The sequence below is a fragment of the Notothenia rossii genome (assembly GCF_949606895.1).
Source record: "Notothenia rossii genome assembly, chromosome: 2".
Taxonomy (NCBI): Eukaryota; Metazoa; Chordata; class Actinopteri; order Perciformes; family Nototheniidae; genus Notothenia; species Notothenia rossii.
The window spans coordinates 20,270,724-20,291,314 of record NC_136904.1 but is presented as its reverse complement, the minus strand read 5'-3'; the positions used below and the strand labels follow the sequence as shown (position 1 = coordinate 20,291,314).

The 20,591-nt window shown below is 39.1% G+C and overlaps 1 protein-coding gene across 3 annotated transcripts in view; it reads right to left on the bottom strand.

Moving 5' to 3' along the window:
• The window catches only part of fam189a1 (family with sequence similarity 189 member A1), an 85,483-nt gene that overhangs the window by 3,155 nt on the left and 61,737 nt on the right, over positions 1 to 20,591 (bottom strand). For 2 of the 3 annotated variants that reach the window (XM_079666226.1, XM_079666228.1), the window contains exons 3-8: positions 13,439 to 13,549; positions 10,713 to 10,877; positions 5,128 to 5,235; positions 3,101 to 3,261; positions 1,370 to 1,505; positions 65 to 143 (exon numbers count right to left, since the gene is read on the bottom strand). In XM_079666226.1, coding sequence (XP_079522352.1) covers positions 65 to 143; positions 1,370 to 1,505; positions 3,101 to 3,261; positions 5,128 to 5,235; positions 10,713 to 10,877; positions 13,439 to 13,549 — 760 coding nt within the window. The remainder of the gene's footprint in view (positions 1 to 64; positions 144 to 1,369; positions 1,506 to 3,100; positions 3,262 to 5,127; positions 5,236 to 10,712; positions 10,878 to 13,438; positions 13,550 to 20,591) is intronic. The other variant, XM_079666227.1, reaches the window with a different exon arrangement.

Below are 20,591 nucleotides of genomic sequence, written 5' to 3'. Positions count from 1 at the left end.
ATCAGCATAGCTACCAATAAACAGAGACACTTGAAGATCCTCTACAAAATTAAACCGTCTTTACCCTGAGTGCTGAATCCTGCAGTGGTGTTTCTCTCACACAGACTGGATTCAGTGGCCTGCTGCTCTATGCTAGTGGTGAGCTGTGAAGCGGAAGTTATTAATAGACATGGACCACATCACAGCAAAGTTTGCATCAGAATTAATTTGAACAGATAATGGAAATGCAGGATATTTTGTATGAACAGTATTCAATAAAAGCAGCTGTGTGTAGAGCCTTCACAACCAGAGTTGGTCTGTAGAGGGCCCTATAGGTCCACAACAGACTAACAGAAAAATACTTTGTAGGAAAGTAATGTCTCATGCAGAGTTAAATAAGGAGCTTTAATTGGATTTGCTAATGTGCTTTTAAAGGTACAGTGTAATACGTTTACACAACTGCATAAGGGGCCTCATATCATCAGCTAAATGTGCCTATCAAACACTGCCAACTCCCACTAGTTACCGATCAAGAAACCTTTTTATGTGAAGATCACTGTCAAATAAGCAAACCATGAATTTAACATGTATAAGGGATTGAAAGCTTGCGGCGTTAAATGTTGTTGATAATATAATGGAAGATTTTTCCTGCATGTTAGAAAAGTTATTTTTACTTTTTTTTTTACAATGACATGCTGAGACGCAATAGCCTGTAAAATGCTATGATCAGTGTAACGCGACAGACAAAAGAGACTGCATCAGTAAATCTGAAACAGAAGATAAATATTCAGAATAAATTGGCTGATTTTGTGCGATAATAACTAGACTGTTCAAAATGCGGATGCAAGATGAACAACGCAGTAATGCTATTATGACACAAGTAAATAAAACACCAAGCATTTAGCGATGAACATCTCATCAACATCTAAATGGTTTGAATTTTTACCAAACTACTTTATTCTTATGCAATTCACTCATGATTATCTACTTATAAAACTATTCTAATGAAAAGTGTGACTCATTCTCCCTAGATACGCTCTCCTGACCTTTCCTCTAGCACCATTTTAATGTTGACCTTTAAGGTTATGAGTGAAGTGCAATAACTTGAATGCAAAACTAATCACATTAATACCAGCCTTAGCTTTGAAATATGTTTACCACTAATCGACAAAAGTTATAATACTAACACGGTGAACTAATATGGTAAACTCTAAGCCCGCCAAACATCAGCATTTTAGCATCCTCATGTGAGCTCTTATTAGTATTGTGCCAACGAAGTAAGCTGAGCTATGGATTGGCCTGCTCTGTTTGGAAACAAAGACATATTTTCATGCGCCTCATTATCCATACAGAACGTATTTAAGACAGTGTTGTTTGTTGATGTTCTCACCTGGCTGGCAGGGGTCTGCCCCACCACAGACTCATATGGAGGAGGCAGGTCTGTTGGGTACAGGGTCCCTGGGCTGTTGATGGGCACCCCATAAATGGCACTGAAGGGAGAATGGGGGAAATCCAAATGCAGGCCTCTGTGAAGGACACAACATCAAAAAAATCAGTTAAAATACAAAAATATATCAACAAACAGGGTGAAAAGAGTGACGAGAGTCACACAATCCAGAGTGTTTCAGAAAGTAATACAATTATTAGGGGAGAAAGGATGTATCCTCTTGTTGCCAACACTCCAATATAGCTGATATACTCAATATGGGTATAATATTATTTAATGTGCACCACCAATGTCCCCAGTGATGCCAATTAAGAATAGGCAGCCATGCGTGCAGTCATATCTTTTAATTACAACCCCATTCTGCTCTAAAGTGGCAGAGCATGAAATAAAACCTGCAAGTTTCCACCAATCATGCGAGGCATGATGATGTCATGACACTTCCCCGGCCCGGGGCAGGGACACCATAAATGCTTCTTCTGCCTTGTTTATATTTATGGCATAATTGACAAGCAGATGTGGCTTCTTGCCAAATGGCTACAACAGCAGCCTTCTCTATGGCATAAAATTAAGGTAGTAATGAAGGAGGGGGAAGACCAATCTTTCACAACAGCTGAGATTCAGGGATGTCTCAGCTGCTTAGTGTAAGGAAATGCTCTGAGCTGACCATGGATGTTAACACCAGAAGTGATGATACAGACACATGCCACTGCTGCTTAATATGATGGGTTTGGATGCAAATGTTGCCCAGAGCACGTGTATATTCTCCAGAATCAAGGAGGGTCTACATGAAGTAGAAATGTCAGTTTTTAACCTGACAAATAGCTTACAGTTACTGTCCTAAACCAGACAGATATAATCTTGTCTTTATAGTAAACGTAACATCTTGTTACCAAAGGTCTCTCAAGTTTCGGACTTTTTCTTCTAATATTATTTGCAATTATTGCTGCATCTCTTTCAACACTTTTACAACACATAAAAACCCTCAGTATCTGATTCATTCAGATGTCTGTGGATGGGCAGGTAGGAAAGTACTATAAAAGACTCAAAACAATATGTATCATAGTCAAATATATCAATATCAAAAATACCGATGCAGTGCCTTTTCGGAAAATTGTAAGCTTTAAGATTGTAAGCCTGACAATCAGTAACCACTCATTCCTATTGCTGATATAGTTTCAATACATGTTGCAGAACTCAAATATTTCTCCATAGCAACACAATTGTGCAATTGTAAATGAATATCTTAAAATCTTTTTAATAAAACTTAAATCCGATAAACACTGCCCACTGTTTTATATTATATAGCCTTTATTCCCATTTGATTTGCTGCCCTCTCGGATGTGCTTTATGTCGCCTTTTGCACAAAATGTATTTAATCCCAATGAAATCAGTAACATATACTTACAGCAGTTAACCTGTAGTATTTCTTTTGTAGCAAATATACTGACTTTCTGGATTGCCCGGCACTATTTTATAGGAAGTCATTTATATAAACCATGGTTGACAATATAGCCAGCATATCTTTTTGTTAGCAAATTAAAATGTTATTGTTGTTGCCTGAAAGCATCCACAAATCCCAGAAGATACATTGGCTCCAGAGTTTGGGGAGCACTGAGCACTTAGTGTTAGCACTGGGAGAATATGTGATGCTGATATTGTTATTCTGCCTCTCACCTCTGTCCATCCATGGAGGGGGTGCAGGTGTACTCTGGCGGGTAGTATGGTGGTGGAGGAATGGGAGCAATGAACTCATCAAAGTCCAGTGTTTGGTGGAGGATGGTTCCATGGGGTGTCATACAGTCAGCATTAAGGGCCCGCGCTCTGTGCGGCATAAACTGGAAGACAGCATAAAAGGACCAATGTCAGGCATTTATTACACAAGGCACTGAGATCTTAGTTGTGCATTCATTATTTTAGACCAGAACTGTTCCAGGGAGGCATGACTGTGCAAAGGTGTTTTTTGTCTCTACTGTTCTCTGTGCTTGTCGGTCACTTAACAAGCTTCACTGCAGTAACTGCTGGTCAAGTGCCTTGCTCAGAGACACCTCAACAGCAATCTGGAAGCGCTGCTCATTTACTTTCCTCAGTCAGATGTTTTTTCAACTAACAGCCAGCCAGCGTTGCTAATCTCCAGGCTGCCACTGCTGCTATTGACTCGGTTACATTTACTGAGCTCAATAAATGTTAACACCTCTTGTGTTTAATGGGGAAATAAGGCCTCTCTTGGAAACTCTGTGAGATTGTTTGAGATAGGACAATATGTTTGTCCTTTGTCTTTTAGTTTTTTACTGTTTCTAAAGCTTATTTTAATCTTCTGCTCTTTTTTATGATCCTGTTTATGTGATCCTGTCTTTTTGAATTGCCTTGTGTTTCTTTTACACCTGTTCCCTTTTTTCCCAATGTCTTATGTGAAGCATTTTGATTTGTGCTGATATTAAAAGCTGCTACTCAAATCAATTTGCCTTGACTTTTCTCTCTGTGAATCATTAGTTAGATGACACTATTTCCAGCAACTTCATATTTTAGAAGTTCTCTTTGTGGTTTGCATGTGTGCATTCACGTGTTTCAATAACATACTGTAATTTGATACCTTCAGACATGTAAAGTCTGCAAGACATGCAGCTAAAAACGAGCATAAACATCAAAAACTGCCCCCAATTAATTGAACATACAGGTAATTAATTAATTATTATTAATTCACACCAAAACAAATTAGATCTCCACAGGTCTAGACTGGTTTCTCTGGGAACAACGTGACACCTCTTTCATCATCTCAAATTGTGCCACTGATGCAGATACCAATTGGGAATTAAGTCCTTATGTCAATGTGGGAAGATGTCTCAGTACCATTGTAATTGCTAGTCATTTAAAAAAGCTTCAGATACATTTATTTTTCAATATTTCTCTTCTTAAATAGTCACAGTTTTAAAAGAAATAATCTTATTTCTATGGTCCTGTCTGTGGGATCAAAAAATTGTATTCTGCAGTTATCCCTGTTATCACTGCATTAACTGATTGTGTTTGCAAGCATAAGGATCTTTGTTGAACTGGGACTGGCATGGAGATGAAAATAATGTAATGTACTTTATATTCTGAGTTAAACTTCATTTATTGGACTAGCTATTACAGAGCTGAGATCCCTGCTTATTTCCTGCTACATTAACCTTTTGTCAAGCACCACTTTTAATATCCAGACTAATTTCAGGATACACTTAATTCACAGCAGAGATCATAAAATGTGTATAAGGGTCTTACATCAAGGATTTCTGCAAAGCTTTTTCATATGCGGTATCGAGTTGGCAGTATTGCTCTACCTTTCCAGTTGCTGATGGGTTTAGAGAGGCATTCAAATAACTATTGTTGTGAGAAACAAAAGGGAGATTGGCTATGCTTATTTCCCTCATGACTGAAGGCATTTAGCTTTTGGTCATAATTGAATTGTTCCACCTAAAATAAGAAACAATGGTCATATTGAGGAGAGTGTACCTTAGAGGAGAAACCCAGTGGGATGTTTTTGGAAAACTGAGAGAAGTCCTTCAGCAATCGACCTTCACTGCACGTGTTTACATTAACTTGCCAAGCAGTACATTTCAACCACAAACATAATCCTCCGCTATCTTAAAACCGATAGCGGCATGGTGGTCATCAAAAACAAAATAAAAGGTAGCTAATGTTGTTGTCTGCATTTCCATAACACTCACCATCTGCAGCACATCAGTGGAGACCATCTGCATACAGCACATGGCAGTGGCTAGAGCACACACAATGGTGGAGATGACGTTCAGGGCACACACACTGAACAGCAGCTCCTAAAGGAGAGAGGGGGGGGAAGAGGAGGAGACTGTTAGAGGAACAAAGGAGAGGAGGAGTGTGTCAAATAAGAGGAATGACAAAAGGTGCAGGGGAGAAGGTGGGGAGGGGAAGATAAGAATGTCATAGGAACCAAAAATAGGTTAATGTGGAACAAAAGAAGAAGACACAGATAAGACTGAAGGTGACAGAAACAGTGTTTAAATCACCAGTAGGCAACCCAGTTTAGAAAAGCATAGCAGGGTGGCACTGCAGTATGAAAACACTTTTACAAACATCTGTTTTAGACACAACACAGAACCAATAAGAGTAATCTGCATTGTTAACATTTCTTGAATAACATTTAAAAAGGTTAAATACTTATACAAATAATGATTGTTTTTTGCTTACATGAAGAGCTTGCAAACAAATTCAACAAGAGGGAAAACAACCTCATAACGTCCAAGGTTAAGCATGAGTGTGCACCAAAGACCGCATATACTGTGAAGGTGTACATATTCACACTCTGACAATGCAGAGAACAGCAAGGGGACAAACCAGTATTGAATCTGTCAGCAAAAATAAAAGTGCATGCTGCTGAAATACTAGCTAAGCACACTGAATTCAGAGAAAATACTCAAGACTGCAGTCCCATTAGCCTGCGCTTTGTGCTATTCTTCTAAAAAGGTAGCGATGATCTTAAAATAACTCAAATTTTAAACCATTTAGAGTTTTGTACATTCACTTGAATTAACCTTTTATAACTCTACTGTATGGATTATTTCCTTAAAAAGAAACAGTAATAGCACGTGCATGGTAATTGGCTCTGGGAATAGCAACTGTCTAGCTCATTGGTCATGTTGAGAGGAGAGCGGATGATAGCAGCTCAGATATGCAGTCCTCTTGGCTGTTTCGATACAATCCCAACCTAACGTTTTTAATAGGTTTCTTAATATAGTTGACATCTGTCACAGTAAAACTACTTACACAATTACTGTGGTAATGATTTATCGGGTGGAGTATTATTGACAAATATTTTCAAATAAGGCTGTCAAAAGATGAGAGAGAGGAGAAAATAAGGCAGAGAAAGGGAATAATGTGTGGACGAAACTATGACTTTGTGTGCTTTAACTTCAATATCGTACAAAAAATGTGTGTTATAAAATTATCTTGCTCATAATAGTAACCGCAATCTTACTGTGCACAAAAACCCAATAATATGAGCCTTCCCATGACAAATAAAAACAGTCAACATTAAACACAGCTGCCACAAAATGTACTGTATATAATCATATAATTCCTGAAAGATAAGGACAGGAGGGACTTTGAGCACTGGAATGAAAACCTCACTTCACTCTATGAATCTGTGTGGACACCTGCTCATGAGTGAAGCTCCCCAGTCACTCACCGCACAAAGTGTTTTCCAGCCTGCGCACAGATTATTCATCAGATTCAGGAGGCACATAATTACCAGCGACATTACAAAACCCCCACTTGTGTTAGGCTGCTGATAATCTGCAGCGAGGACAGCTGTCTCCTCCTTTGTCTGGGTGCAGGTAGCTTGACTCTTTTAAAGGGGTTCAGGAAAGATGTTTGTAGCAGGCAGCGACTTTTTGCCAAACCATCTCCCTTTACTCTCTTTTATTCCCTTTGAAGTTTGTGATATAAAACGGATCAGCTGGAACTCTTTTCAAACATGTTTGATATCCAGCAATTAGTTGCCAAAGATCACGTTTGTGTGAGCTGGAAGTTTAATCAGAGATGATGCCAGTTGGAAGCAGTGAAACTGAAGTTGTGCAGTGCCAACCATAAAATACATCTAATGCATGTTTGCCTTGGAAGATAACTCTTTTGGAGCATGTTTTGTGATGGAGGAAAGTCTGGATGTCTGAGCGCAATCTGTCTGACATTTGAAACATGGAAAATCACAACCAGGTTGTAACTGCTTTTAGCTTCATCAGATTTCCCCCCAGAAATGAATAGAGTATTTTGTCATAGTTAAAACGTTTAAGAGGTATGAGTGATGTAAACTGTCTAAAGGGGTGCACCATCAAAGGTTAATGTCAATGTTTTTCCATAATATATTCAATTTATTCAAAAATAACATTCACTTTAAATTAATTCTCAAAAAGTATATCATGTTGTTTGATATGAACGGAAGAAAAGATTCATCCTCTTAACATAATAAATATTGCATTTAGTATTGTATTTTAAAATCATGTATGTAGAATATAATATTCTCATCCTTGTAATTTGTATTGACCAGATTAAAATATTTTTTAGAAATCGGATGAAATGTAATAAGTTACATCACTAATACTCAACTTTTCTATGGATGCGTGAATGTCACATCTACACACATACTGTAACTGTGAGGCTGCTTCCTCTATGACAGGCTCACAGTAGCAAAGGGCAGCACCCTGATCACTGCAGCCAACATGGAGGCTCTGTTGCCAGTCTCTGTTTTCTTTAGCATCCCCAAGTATCTCTTTACAGCATCTGGCAGAAAACCAGGCACTTCCCTCAGGAAGCCCTACAGCAGTCTCGGGGAAGAAAGTTCAGACTGTTGGCAAAGCCCTTCAGATTTGTTCTAACCTCTAATGACAGCAAGTAGCAGATGTTGTAGCTCTGGAATGCCACTTCTCATAAAGTACAGAATACACAAACTCCATTTTCAAGCTTTTCTAATATCTAGAGTCTTACAGGTGGAGAACACCACTCCTCCAGTGAGCTCAATAGAAACCCTGATGTTTACTCTGGATTTCTGCCTGATTTTATTGAATGCTAACACTTCCTCGAAAGTGAAGATGCATTCCTTTCGACTCAGTGTTCAAAGCCTAATCAGTCTCACAGGGCCCTGACACACAATCCAATTAGTGCCAACAAAAACAGATTAATATACAGTACCTTATGTTTCCTATTGTCTTATGTTAAGAGCTTTGTAGATGCTGCATAGAAAACAGCTGATACAGCTGTCTCCTGCTATGTCCCGTGTCCCGTCTGAACCTGCATATGAGAAAATACTAACTCTATCCTGGAACACCAGCGACAAAATGGGACCAAATCCAAGATTTTGTCATCCAGAAAGGTAGTCTTTTAAAAAAAAAAAACTTTCAAAGAGACTGACAAAAGATAAATGTGACTCTGACATAGGTCTCAACTTTTGCTCAGATTACAATGGAATCGGTCTGAGAACATATCCTTCCATTATCTGTTAAGAGACGCTGTAAGACTGTGGTCTTTGGAAAACTCTGCAGAAGAAGAGAACAAATCATCAGAAACCTAAATGAATTGGGGAAATCAATGATTTTCAGGGCAGATAAAACAGTGATATAATGTTCTGTTACAGTGTCAGCAAAATAAATCGCCGATTTGGGTAAAGTAGAGCAAACCGTGCCAACCCCATCAAAAACTACAAGAGTCAGCAAATAGCAAGGCACTTGGCAAGTAGAGAATTATTACAGTAAATGTAGTTTTCCCAATTCCAACTGCAAGCACATAGTGAAACAAGCAATATTTATGACAGCTCTATCTGAGCTAATTTTTGTTATGTTAATGCATCTGTCTGGCAGATGTGAGCCGGTGCATTTCTGTGATTTCCCCTGTGATCACAATGTACATAATGACATAATAAATCATGCCAGGCAAAGAAATGTAATAACACCTTTAAAGAAATTGTTTAACATCCCTGCTCAGCAGATATTTAACCTCTAAAATACTTTGCCTGAAGCCAAACAGGTTAGTGGGTTACACGGCAAGGTTACACATCAGCCCCTTTACAGGAAATCACAAATTATCTCAGTACACCTTCTCACTGATGATTTACAGCTCCAGGCAGTGTATGGAAAACCAAAACACCCAAATGAAATGTGTCTGCAAAGAATGAATGGCACATACTATCAGCAGAGTGGATTGTGCTGGCTGCAAAAACATACCTTTTAAACATAAAAGAGCCTCTGCTAGGAAATAAGAAACGTTTATTAGCCTACCCACTGTGATAAATCAGTACTCCTAATGCTAGGTAATTAAGTGAGAGGGGAGATTACTATATGGCAGCTGCATCATGAGTTCATTAGGATCTGCGACAGCCTAACAGCCGCCTGAAATGGCCAAGGTCTCCGGAGACTCGGACATGACAGTTTCCTCTAACACATAACTCAACACATCTGACTACTTTGGCACTTAATAAAGGTTTACGGCACCAATTCCCATACCATGTTTTAATAAGTCATGATCAAAATGACAAATGTGCCTGATCTTTCCTCTTTTCATAAGCATGCTTCATCCAACCAAGTCTTTTATTTGGTTATCAATGTTTTATAATCAATCAGGGTCATAAAATGAATGGATATAATTGTCGTTATCCAATAAAGGCACAGTAGCACATACAGTATATCATTCCTACAGACACTCTGAGTCAGGATAATCTACAGAGATCGTGCACTCGCAAACTACAGCCAGCCCAGGCTGCATACACAACGCATACTAAGAAGTTTGCCTCCCGGGAAAAGACAAATGCTGCTGCCATTCTCCACATCCACCCCAATTTATATGAGACCCGACACCTTCAGTCTTTTGTTTTTTCATCATTCGGCTCTTCCATCAAGTGATATGTTCACTGCGAGGGAGGAAACTTAGACTTGATGATTTGAGCAATTTGAGGCACATTTATTTCAAACAACTTTCTGAACACTACTATTGTTCAATCTATTTTTTGTTTTACGTGTGTGATTTTCCTTCATGCATATTTATGTACAGCTGAGGCTAATGGAAGTGGCAAGTGTGTGCACGTTTTTAAACAAAACGACTTGACCTTACGACATTTGAAATGCATCCTTAGGGGGATATAAACATCTGAATCAATTGCTGGATCAAAGTGATGGACTCACTGACGTACATTTCCATCCCTAGAGCTGTGCCGGTAGCTTGGCTAAAAATAGAGAGAAATCAAGCAGCTTGAAGTTAGGCCCAAATGCATTTGTTTCCACACATCTTGACCTTCATCTCTGGTTCACAAATAGCAAATAAGTAAATGAAAAAATACATGAAATTCAATTTTTGAAAATCGGATTTAGCCAATCTGGTTTGCTGTTTAAATAAAAGTGATTTCCTGAAGATGTCCATGTCTGCGGTCACTCAAGTAGATTTCAAATAGTAACTCACAATGGTAACATCACTGTGTGGTTAAAGCCGGCCATGATGTCAGCATAAAAACAAGGCTGCATTCAACATTTCATACAGTGATAATGTATCAAATGTGAAAAACATGGAGAAAATATCTCCACCGTTTTCTACTGTGCATATGGCACACTGTGTTGTCACCATAGCTACCAGTACAGTTGCATCAGTTAACGCTTCTGAAAACTGGATTTTAATTATTCCAACTAACCTGCGGTCTGAACACAGCACAACTCATATATAATGTTTTGTTTTACACATTCAAACACGTTCATCCCTCAACATCAGTACCATAGAGGGCGTACTGGCTCCTCCTCACCTTGAGGCGCAGGCGGATGGTGTTGCAGTCCCTCAGTGGGTTCAGTTTCAGCGTCTCTCCCAGGTTGTTGCAGCTCGAACTCTGATGCTGTAGCTCGCAGCACACACACACTCCATCGCTGTCAAACTTGAGCTGGGGGGGAGGAGGAGGGAACACACATCCACACTCAAGCATGCACGCCACATACACAAAAACAAACAGAGACACACACAGACGCACACAAACGCACACACAGAGAGAGATGCACCAATCAGACCTGAGCTCGGTCCTGTGGTGGTTTGTTGTTAAATGTATGTTTCACTTTTGACATGAACTATATGTTTGAGAGGCTCAACACATACAGAATATAATAATACAGAGTCATTGAGCTGCACATGGTTGATCAGAGGTATTCAGCAAAGGAAGAGAGGCTGTGATATATGAGTAGCAACGTGGGGAGGGACAGAGGTAGAGCATACCTCTGCTATGTGTCCCAGATTGAGAGAAAGCAGGACATGAACCCAACGAGTATGGGTTAATTACATTGGGGAGAGGATATGAGGAACGTTAGCATTTCCATCCCGACTGGGGGAGGGTCTCAGGAGAGCCACATGAAGCAGGGAAGTTGTCTCCTTGGCAGGTCCTACTTTCATATAGAGAAAATCTGCTTCTAATGTGTAAGTGTTCGGGTTAGTGGGTTGGGTGCAGGATGAATCACAAGAGGATTCCGTCATGAAAAAGATAGGAGAGCCTGGCGCTATAAATTCAGCTTTAAAAAAATCTGCTTTGCATCTCATTATGAAACTGTGAAGACTGAGTGTTCTGTGTCCAACTTCTTCACATCACCAGCTGCAAGGAGGAAAAGCTTAATACACTTATGTAATACTTAAGTGTGATCTCCTGTTTTCCATTTGTTTGAGCCACTGTTGAAAAATGCCAGGGTCTAGAAAGCATGCATATGCTGGTTACTGCTTGTGGAAAATATTTGTATATATATTATTATATATATTATTATTATGTATCATTCTACATTGTTTTTATGTGAGTTGCCCTGTGTGGGATGTGTTGAACAAGAAAGCGTTCGGCTTGTGTAGCTCAGAATAATCCATTTGAAAAGATCCACAGCGATGTGTCTTTCCAGAAATCATGACCCAGTTACTCAAGATAACTCAGGGAACTATTGAGTCAATACCATATCAACTCACAAAAGGAAGCATGCATTTACTCATGGAGGAGATGCTTGTGTTTGTGACATTGGAAGATGTAAACGTCAATGGTGTGTTCCTCGGCTTATGTATAGTTACTTAACTCAGGTGAGCGTCGGTCACAAGGTAGATTTAGAGCAATTGTTTTTGAGAGAATTCAGAAAAGTCAAAGGCCGATACCTCCGACACCCGGAGACTCACACCAAAACAATGTAGATTGAAAAGCATTTGAACTGGGAGGTAAAATATAGTCTTTGGATTTTGGTGCAAATAGTCCCTTTAAGCTCAAGTAAAAAGGCCAATTCTTGTCAGTTTGTGAAAACAGTTGTATAATGTATTTTGTGGCTCTGGAGGAGCTCTATCAAATCTGAGAAAAAACAACCCTTCAGATGTCATCAGGGGTTATTTTGACTTGGCTCAGAGTCTAAAAATCTGTGAGAGAAAGCCTGAGTTTCAAATTGGGGTGTTGGAGTTTGAAATACAGGGTTATTTACACGTTTTTTTTTACCTTCTGGAACTGAAACATATAGTTATTTTCTCCTCCACTCAACTATTATAAAGCTGGCGGTCACAATGGAGGCATATCGTTTAAATGTTAGGATGACAGCGCACAATGCAGCAGGCACTCTCCTCAAACACATTCATGTGAGTTAGAGTCTCCAAACTTTATGGGAGTGCATACTAAATCGCTGAAGTGCACTTTCAAAGTCGTTTATCTGTATTTTAGAAATGTTACTTTCCGACAAAGATGAATGTGATAATCAGCAGCCATTAGTCACTAACTAATAGTTCAGTTCACTTGTGATGCTGACTCAGTTCTGCAGCCTGCTCTGAGCAGAAGTGCCGCCTGTCAGCCTGACATGAGCTGACACTCATGAATTTAAATGTGGAGTCACATGCAGAAAACAATGAACACATGTCTATTACTGTCGATGCCGTGTTAGCAATATGATGTTATTCTTAAAGTAAGTTGTGTCAGGCCATTACGAAACCCTAACGTTTGGCATCTCAATGATATCCTACATGTTTTAGAAAGTAGAATAAGTAATGTAAATTAAAACAGTTGCTTGTATGTTTTGGGCTGTATTTCAAGACGTTATTAACATACACCAGTTGTGTTTAATTTGAATGGATATATAGGAATGTGCTAGTTTTTCAGGTTTATGAGAATCATGTTATTAGGCAGTGTGAACTTTAGTTATATGCCTTCATTTCATTCAGGTCAATTATCCACTGTAGAAAAGCAAACTGGAGACACTGGTAGTACTGGAAGGATTAAGTTAACCTTTCCATTTATGAACGATTCTGTCTTTGTTTGATATCATTCAGGGTAGGGTTGCGATTTTGTATGCTTATTTCATCAGTCAGGTTCTTACATTTGATTAAAATGCATATATGCCAGTGCATCCGTTCTCTCCTATAGAAAATATGTTTAAGCCTCAACATTTGACAGCTAGATTAAAATACTTGTTTCGGCATCTTTTTGTCCACACTTTGCGAGGGCCCTGCGGAGTGTACAGTTTAAGGTCCAGTTGGTCTCACCAGCTGACAGTCCTCCAGAGAGTTCACCAGCTGAGCGTTCTGGCAGGAGAGGATGGAGCCCGCCAGGTTGAGCATCACACACACAGCAGACAGCAGCATGAAGAATGTGATCTGTGGCAGAGAGAGAAATGGAGAAAAAGACAAGATGATGTCAAAAGGTTGCTGCTTAATAACATTTATTCCACACTTACATCTTTGAGATTGTGTTTGGAATTCAATGTAGTACAACGGCACATTCGATTAAGCCAATCACATTGATTTCAAAATTTCAGCAGTTGAAATTAGCACTGATGTCCAGAGAATCAATAACCTGTTTCTCCTCAAACCAGAAATCATAACCTAAAACAAGCATTTCACCAAATGACATAACTAACAATGCATTGTCAGATGGAAATTCTCAAGCCCACAGTGAGATTTCATCATTCCTCGACCTCTGAAGTGTTGTGTTGTAGATAATGCCTTTCAGTCAGTACACAAACAAATACACACAAACTAACACCATCTCAGAAGAGCTAATATTCCTCTGTGCTCCAAGCTGACAGTTTATATTTAATATTATTTTCCTCTGATAAATTCCTTTTTTCATTCCTCTACTAAAAGCACTGTGGATAGCAATCCTCTGAACATAAATACAGCTACCATTTCCCTGACTTAAAATTACAGGTCAAGCGGGACAGAAAGAGTTTTTAAATTGACAACAGTCAACCAACCTCTCTGCCCTGGACATTGAAAAGCAGCACCGGTGTTTTCTGAACCGACTCTTCCTTTTATGGAAATAATTATGACTGAGTCTTACAAGCTCATAATTGATGAATTTAATAAAAAATCTCCATAATAGCCTATTTTCAAAGCTTGCTTTTACAAAAACCCTCCAAGAGCGTTGGTGGAGGACATAAAGGGCACTAGCAGGAGGAGTTTGATGCTCATAAAGGTTATTGTGTACACAAAGACACAGATGGAGAGGAGGAGAGAGGGAGCAGAGGGCGGAGAAGAAAAAACTGGAGGCGGCATGAAATAAACAGATGGAGCGATAAGTTTAAGTGCTTTTCTCCATGGCAGAAAACGGAAAGATTGAGAGGCTGATGGGCAAGCTTCAAGAGCACCTCTTTGATAGGAAAATAAAGGAAGAGAAAAAGAGTGACAGACATTGATAACAACACATTTGAAACAAAAGGAACAAACCAATGATTAAAAGAGAGTGAGAAGATGAAGAGACGACAGACAGAACAAGACTCTTTGGTCCCATGGTTCACTGATAGTGAATGTGTAGATCTCATTCATTAGCATTTCATTTGAATGTGAAATCAGCTGTCAGCTTCTCTCGGTGATCAGCTGCACGAGAATGTAATACAATCTCTTGGAGGAGCACTGGTGATTTTTATGGCCAAAAACTGCAGGTGACAGGATGCAAACGGCCATAACAGAGTGTTAATATACACAACATAGTCAAATAAATACACATATTTATATATCTGTGCAGCACCAAGATTTGTATCATTATATTCTTTTTAGTAATCCCGAAAATGCAAAATCCTTTAGAAAAGGATGTATGATATCTGGAAAGCGTTATCAACTCCCAAGAAATCTGGATTCAGATAAAGTATATACCCATATAAATGTAAAGCTTATAGTTTAAGCATTACCAGAAAAAAAATGAGGAAATGTTTTCCTGTGGGAGAAATTAATAAAGTGATATGATATGTATATGATACATCACTCCCTCATATATTATGTATTAGATGCTGCTGCAAGTAACAGAAGTGAGTGATTTTCTGTAAACTTTATTAAAGTTTGGACAGACTGACGTTTCTCACCTATATAGACTAGACTGTAACTTTTGGCAGGAATACATTTTCGAAAAGAAAATGTCTTCATTCATAGTGATGAGTGTTTTTGAATCTCCATGACTGAGATATATGAAAAGCAGAACTATTTCTAATGAAAACATGCATTTACTTTTTATAATGTTAAGAGGTTTTGACTGCCAACAAAGATTTGTGTATTTTCATGTAGGAATGAACAAGCCAATCCGAGTTCACTTCAGTGTGAACACAGTTTAGTATTTCAGAAAAACACTGTTACCTCTTCTGTAATATCCAGAGAGAGACTGACTTTTGTTATAAAGTCTAGACTGGCTCTCATCATATAGATACGTGTGACAGCAATGCTGTTCCACGAATGTGAACAAACAGAAAGCATCCTTATTAGTTCAGTGTGAGTGCTGGAGCATTTAACTCAAATGATGCCATGAGAATAACTCTCGCAATGCAGATATTATAACGCACAGACCATTGACAGTAAAAGCTCTCTCTCTCTCCGACACAAAGACCATAAGTTGTGTGTTAATGAAACCTCTCTGGGTTTGAGTTGTCGCCGGTTGTATAAAATGCTGCTTCTCAAACAATCACCAGCTGCAATTCCAACTGAGGGGAAAACAATCTCTATATCAAAGCTCCAGTGGCTGCTGCAGTTTGCCGCCATGATGTCACAGCACTTTAAAAGGATTATTGCATTTTAGTTTCGCACATTTACATAATTGTCATAGAAACCTGTTTCAGTTTCCCTTTATTGTAATCGGCAGCTATACTAAAAAGCACACAACCATGGAACAAAAAAGATTATGCCACCACCACTACCCTGGTGTATCAGTGACACAGGCAGAATTGTGTGTTTTTATTGGAAAAGGTTGAAAAAGTCCCAGAAATCGTTTGATCAAACAGTCCTCCCTAGCCGTGTGTGACCCAGGTGTCACCTGCGCGCCCCCCACAGTTTCTCTCTGCTGAGCTGATTGTCACGCCTGGCCTCACACCAATGCCTTCTCACCACCATTTAGCAACTAGTCATTAATTACTGCTGCGCTGCCCTCTGCATGTCAACGAGGTAAACACACACACACACACACACACACACACACACACACACACACACACACACACACACACACACACACACACACACACACACACACACACACACACACACACACACACACACACACACACACACACACACACACACACACACACACACACACACACACACACACACGCACAGCCACACACACACGCACACGCACACACACAAAGCAACACACGAGCCACTCGCTGTAACAGCCGAGGCAGATTTACGCTGCGTGTCATCATCACATCGTTTAGCGCTTACTGTGGAGGACAATAGACCACCATATAATCACCATTCATCTCCATGACACACTCTCATAGATTACAATATAAGACCCGAGGTTCAGGTGTATCACTGTAATTCTCCATAACTGTCACTGAGGTGAAAATCATTTGGCTCTTGCTGTGCCTCTTCCTATCCTTCATCCTGCTGTAGTAGTTATTCAAACTGCAGGGGGAAATGGTGTTTTAGACGGATCATATAAATTCAAAGAAATCAGATTGGTGAAAGTGTGTGCTTGAAGCATTGCAACCTAGGCTTTATCTTAGTGGGGATACTCTTTAAGGTACCTTGTTGGGTTTATTTTAGCACTAGTAGCACTATAGGGCAATATTTCTCATGCAAATGGCTAAATGCATGTAGTTAAGCACTCGGGTGACATAATACACACCCTGGCACTGATTTGACATTGTTTCACCGATATAGAAGTGATGGTAATGCCTAAAGAGAAGCAGCAGAGTGGATCAACAAAGGCTGGGTGGAGGAAGACTGCAAGTTAGTATTATGCATGCAAACAATGCAGGATTTGAAATACTTGCTTCATAAAGGATTGAACTGAAAGAAATTGCATGTGACACATTTGACCTCAAGGACTCACATAATGGATGTTGGTTAACACTGAATGCAAGGAGAAACTCAGTTTGGGAAATATAATTAATTGCTTTCTGATGGAGAGGTGAATAAGAGGATTGATACCTTTAAGCCTTATATTTATATAATTTACACACTTGAGAGTGGTTCAAATGTTTTTATTTAACTGGCCGCCAGAAATATAAAAAAAGGTTTAAGAAGTATGCATTTTCAATGGATTTGGGAAATAAATTGTTAAACACAAAAACCACATTAACACAAACTCTTAACATCAGCATTCAATGTTCAACTTCTACACATTTGTCTTAATAATTTCTCAGGCAAAACAGATCCATGCGTGGCTGTTGTTATTCAGACACATCTCTTCTTTCTAATGTTGAGCTCTCCTTGTTTATGCTACCGCCACCAACAACAAAAATCTAGGCTCATTCATCACCTCTGTTTATTTGAAGAAGCACAAATCAGAGATAAGATAAGCGTCTCAGTGGGGAGACCGGACAGAAGCAAACAAATTAAGCTTTCATTGATTAATTAAAGCCAACTAATAAGAAAAGCAGATATATTTAAAAGGAATAGGAACAGAGGAAAGCAAGGTCTTATATATTACCTTCTCACTATTTCAATGTATGAATATTTTATTAAGAGCATATGCCCTGAAGCTTGCATATATATGCACTGGCATGTAGATGTATCATAACCAGACTTCATATACCTTTCACGCATATCTACATACAGGCACTGCTGACTGTTCAACTTATAAAACATATGTGAGGAAAAAATATTACGACAGTCAGTTAAATACAGATGCATGAAAAGGCCTTTGTCCATAATAACCTTCACACATGTATTAGTTCTACAGATAATCAAATGTTTCTTTCTGAAAGCAGATGATGAAAATATAAAAGCTTTAAAATATATTTTTTCACAAACCGCACAACAACAAAAATGCTTAATTTCTAGCATTTCTGTCAACTGCAGGAAATCTTTTAACTAAATGTTAGTACCATAATCATTTGAAAATCGGGAGCAAAGGTGTGTGTTCTTATGTGAATCAAGGATCCAGGGTAGAGGGAGATATGCTGCTGTTTGTCCTCATTGATCACACAGATTGTATGTTTTTAATGCTGAGTGAAGTCAAAGCCACCTTTTCATCATGTGTACAATGAAAGTCCTTATTAACTTAAAGGGCCCATGTCGTGCTTTTCCGGTTATTACCCGTCCCCTTGTGTGTATGAAGGTTTTTATGCATGTAAACGGTCTGCAGAGTCACAACCCTCAAAGTACACCCTTTAGCGAGTAAAACTCTAACACAGTCTATGCTGCCCTAAAACGCCTCGTTGGAGATTTCTCTTTTTCCATTGTTTACTTCCTGGGTACTGTGACGTGTGAATACCCACACCCTCTGCCAGCATTTCACAAAACAAGGCTTCCCAAACCTTTCAGCGATTCATGCCGGATATGTACAGCGTAGGGCACTGAAGAACAACGCTGTTCCTACTTTGTTTGGACCAGCGGGAGATTCGGGTACACAACCTGTAATTATTCATTGTTGTTTGTGTATTTATGATGTTTAAAACAAACAAGGTATCTACCACGACTGTTTAAATGGGTAAACGTTTTTCGGGCTGCTAAGTTGGGATCGCGGAGAAATGCTCTCCGCAGACCCATTCTCACAGCGTTATAAACCTTTTTCTTACTCAATATCAAGCCACACTTATTGTTTTTACTTCGGCTGTGAGTGTTTGTGTGTGCTCAGGATGAGTTTCGCTTGTTCTCGCTGTATCGCCGACCCGGAAGCCTGTCTGCTTCTCGCAGCAGATCGCAGCAACGAGGCTCGCAACTTCCCGACCAATCAGAGCACACTGGGCTCACAGGGAGGGGTGGGGAGGGCAGGAGCTCCAACAAGCCGTTTAGGACAGAGAGTGAATACACATACTTTACAGAGATGCTGTATGAGAAACCAATGTGAGTTTGGAAAATTGCACAGTATAAATCTATTTTAGTATACCTCAACAATGGAATTATGATCAGTAGAAATGGCCATGACATGGGATCTTTAACAGAGGCAAGGTGTTCAACTCTAGAGCAGACTTAATTTTAATAAGTCTATCAATAATACAGTAATTGGAAGCTATTTTAAAAACTGATACATTTAGCCAAACTATTTTCGAAGCACAATTGCCAAATTGAGCTGTTACTGAGGAAGAGCTACTTTTACATGTTTTTTTGTTATTGTAAAATGTGTTTAGGTTTTGAAAATGTTTGCTTACTTTCTGTGCAATACTTTCTGTCTTGCACCTTTTAACAGGTTTTCAGCAAACTCTGATTTAACATTTTGGCAACTATTATACATCTTCCATAAACCCAAATTGCACGGGGAGATGAACAGTTGCTTTAAAATGTACACCGTAAGTGATCAAAATGTTGCAATAGTTACGATAAAAGAGTTTGAAGTTATATTTATTATATTCATAGTACACAAAACTACGGCAGAAATTCAGGGTTTCCTTTAAACAACTGTTACTGTACATCTACAGACAGACATACATACAAAATGAGAAATTGTGTGATAAGCCAAACATCAGCTTGTCTCTACATATAAATAAAGTTATGTTAAGATAAGATAAAATAAGTTAAGATAGATTGTGAATAGAAAATGCTCAGTGTGTTCTCGAATGAAGAGGCAGACCCAAGAGAATCCACCCATCAGACCTTCACTAAGATCAGGGTCCCGCAGTTTTTTGTTTCTTTCTGCCAAACCCGGTGAGGCTGAATAACTGCCTGCAAGAAACAAAATATGCTCAACATGTTTCCTGTACATCCACAAAAGAAGATAATGCTAATGTGGTATGATAATGAGATATGAGCTCCGACTGTAGAGTAAACAGTGACAGCAATATGGGATTACAATCACACTCTTTAAAAACACATAAATATGCACAGCTGGGGTTTTACCCTGTGGAGATGCTTCAGGGCAAACTAATTAAAGATTGGCCAGTTTAGGATCATGGGAATTGTATAAAAGGAGAATTTGAATAATTGTTAGCTTCCTTTGACTGCAGCATCAATTAGTATTTAGTCTGCAGCAGCACTGCGACACAACACTGTTTATGTTTCAATTAACCCTGAGCCATGAGAGTTGAAGGCAATGTTGTTGTTTTTTATGTTTGTGCTCAGCAGATCACAAACCCTCTGATTCAATTTCCCTCTGACACTGTAAATCTACCCTCAGGTTCTGCAGAGCTCAGAAACATCTGTGAACAAAAGACACTTCAGGAACAATGAGAGAGCCTTCCTGAATATTGATCAAGAGTAAACAGTGTCAAATGTTGGCTTAGGAATGTCCAGATCTTCAAGTGATTTAAAATATGTGAAAATACAC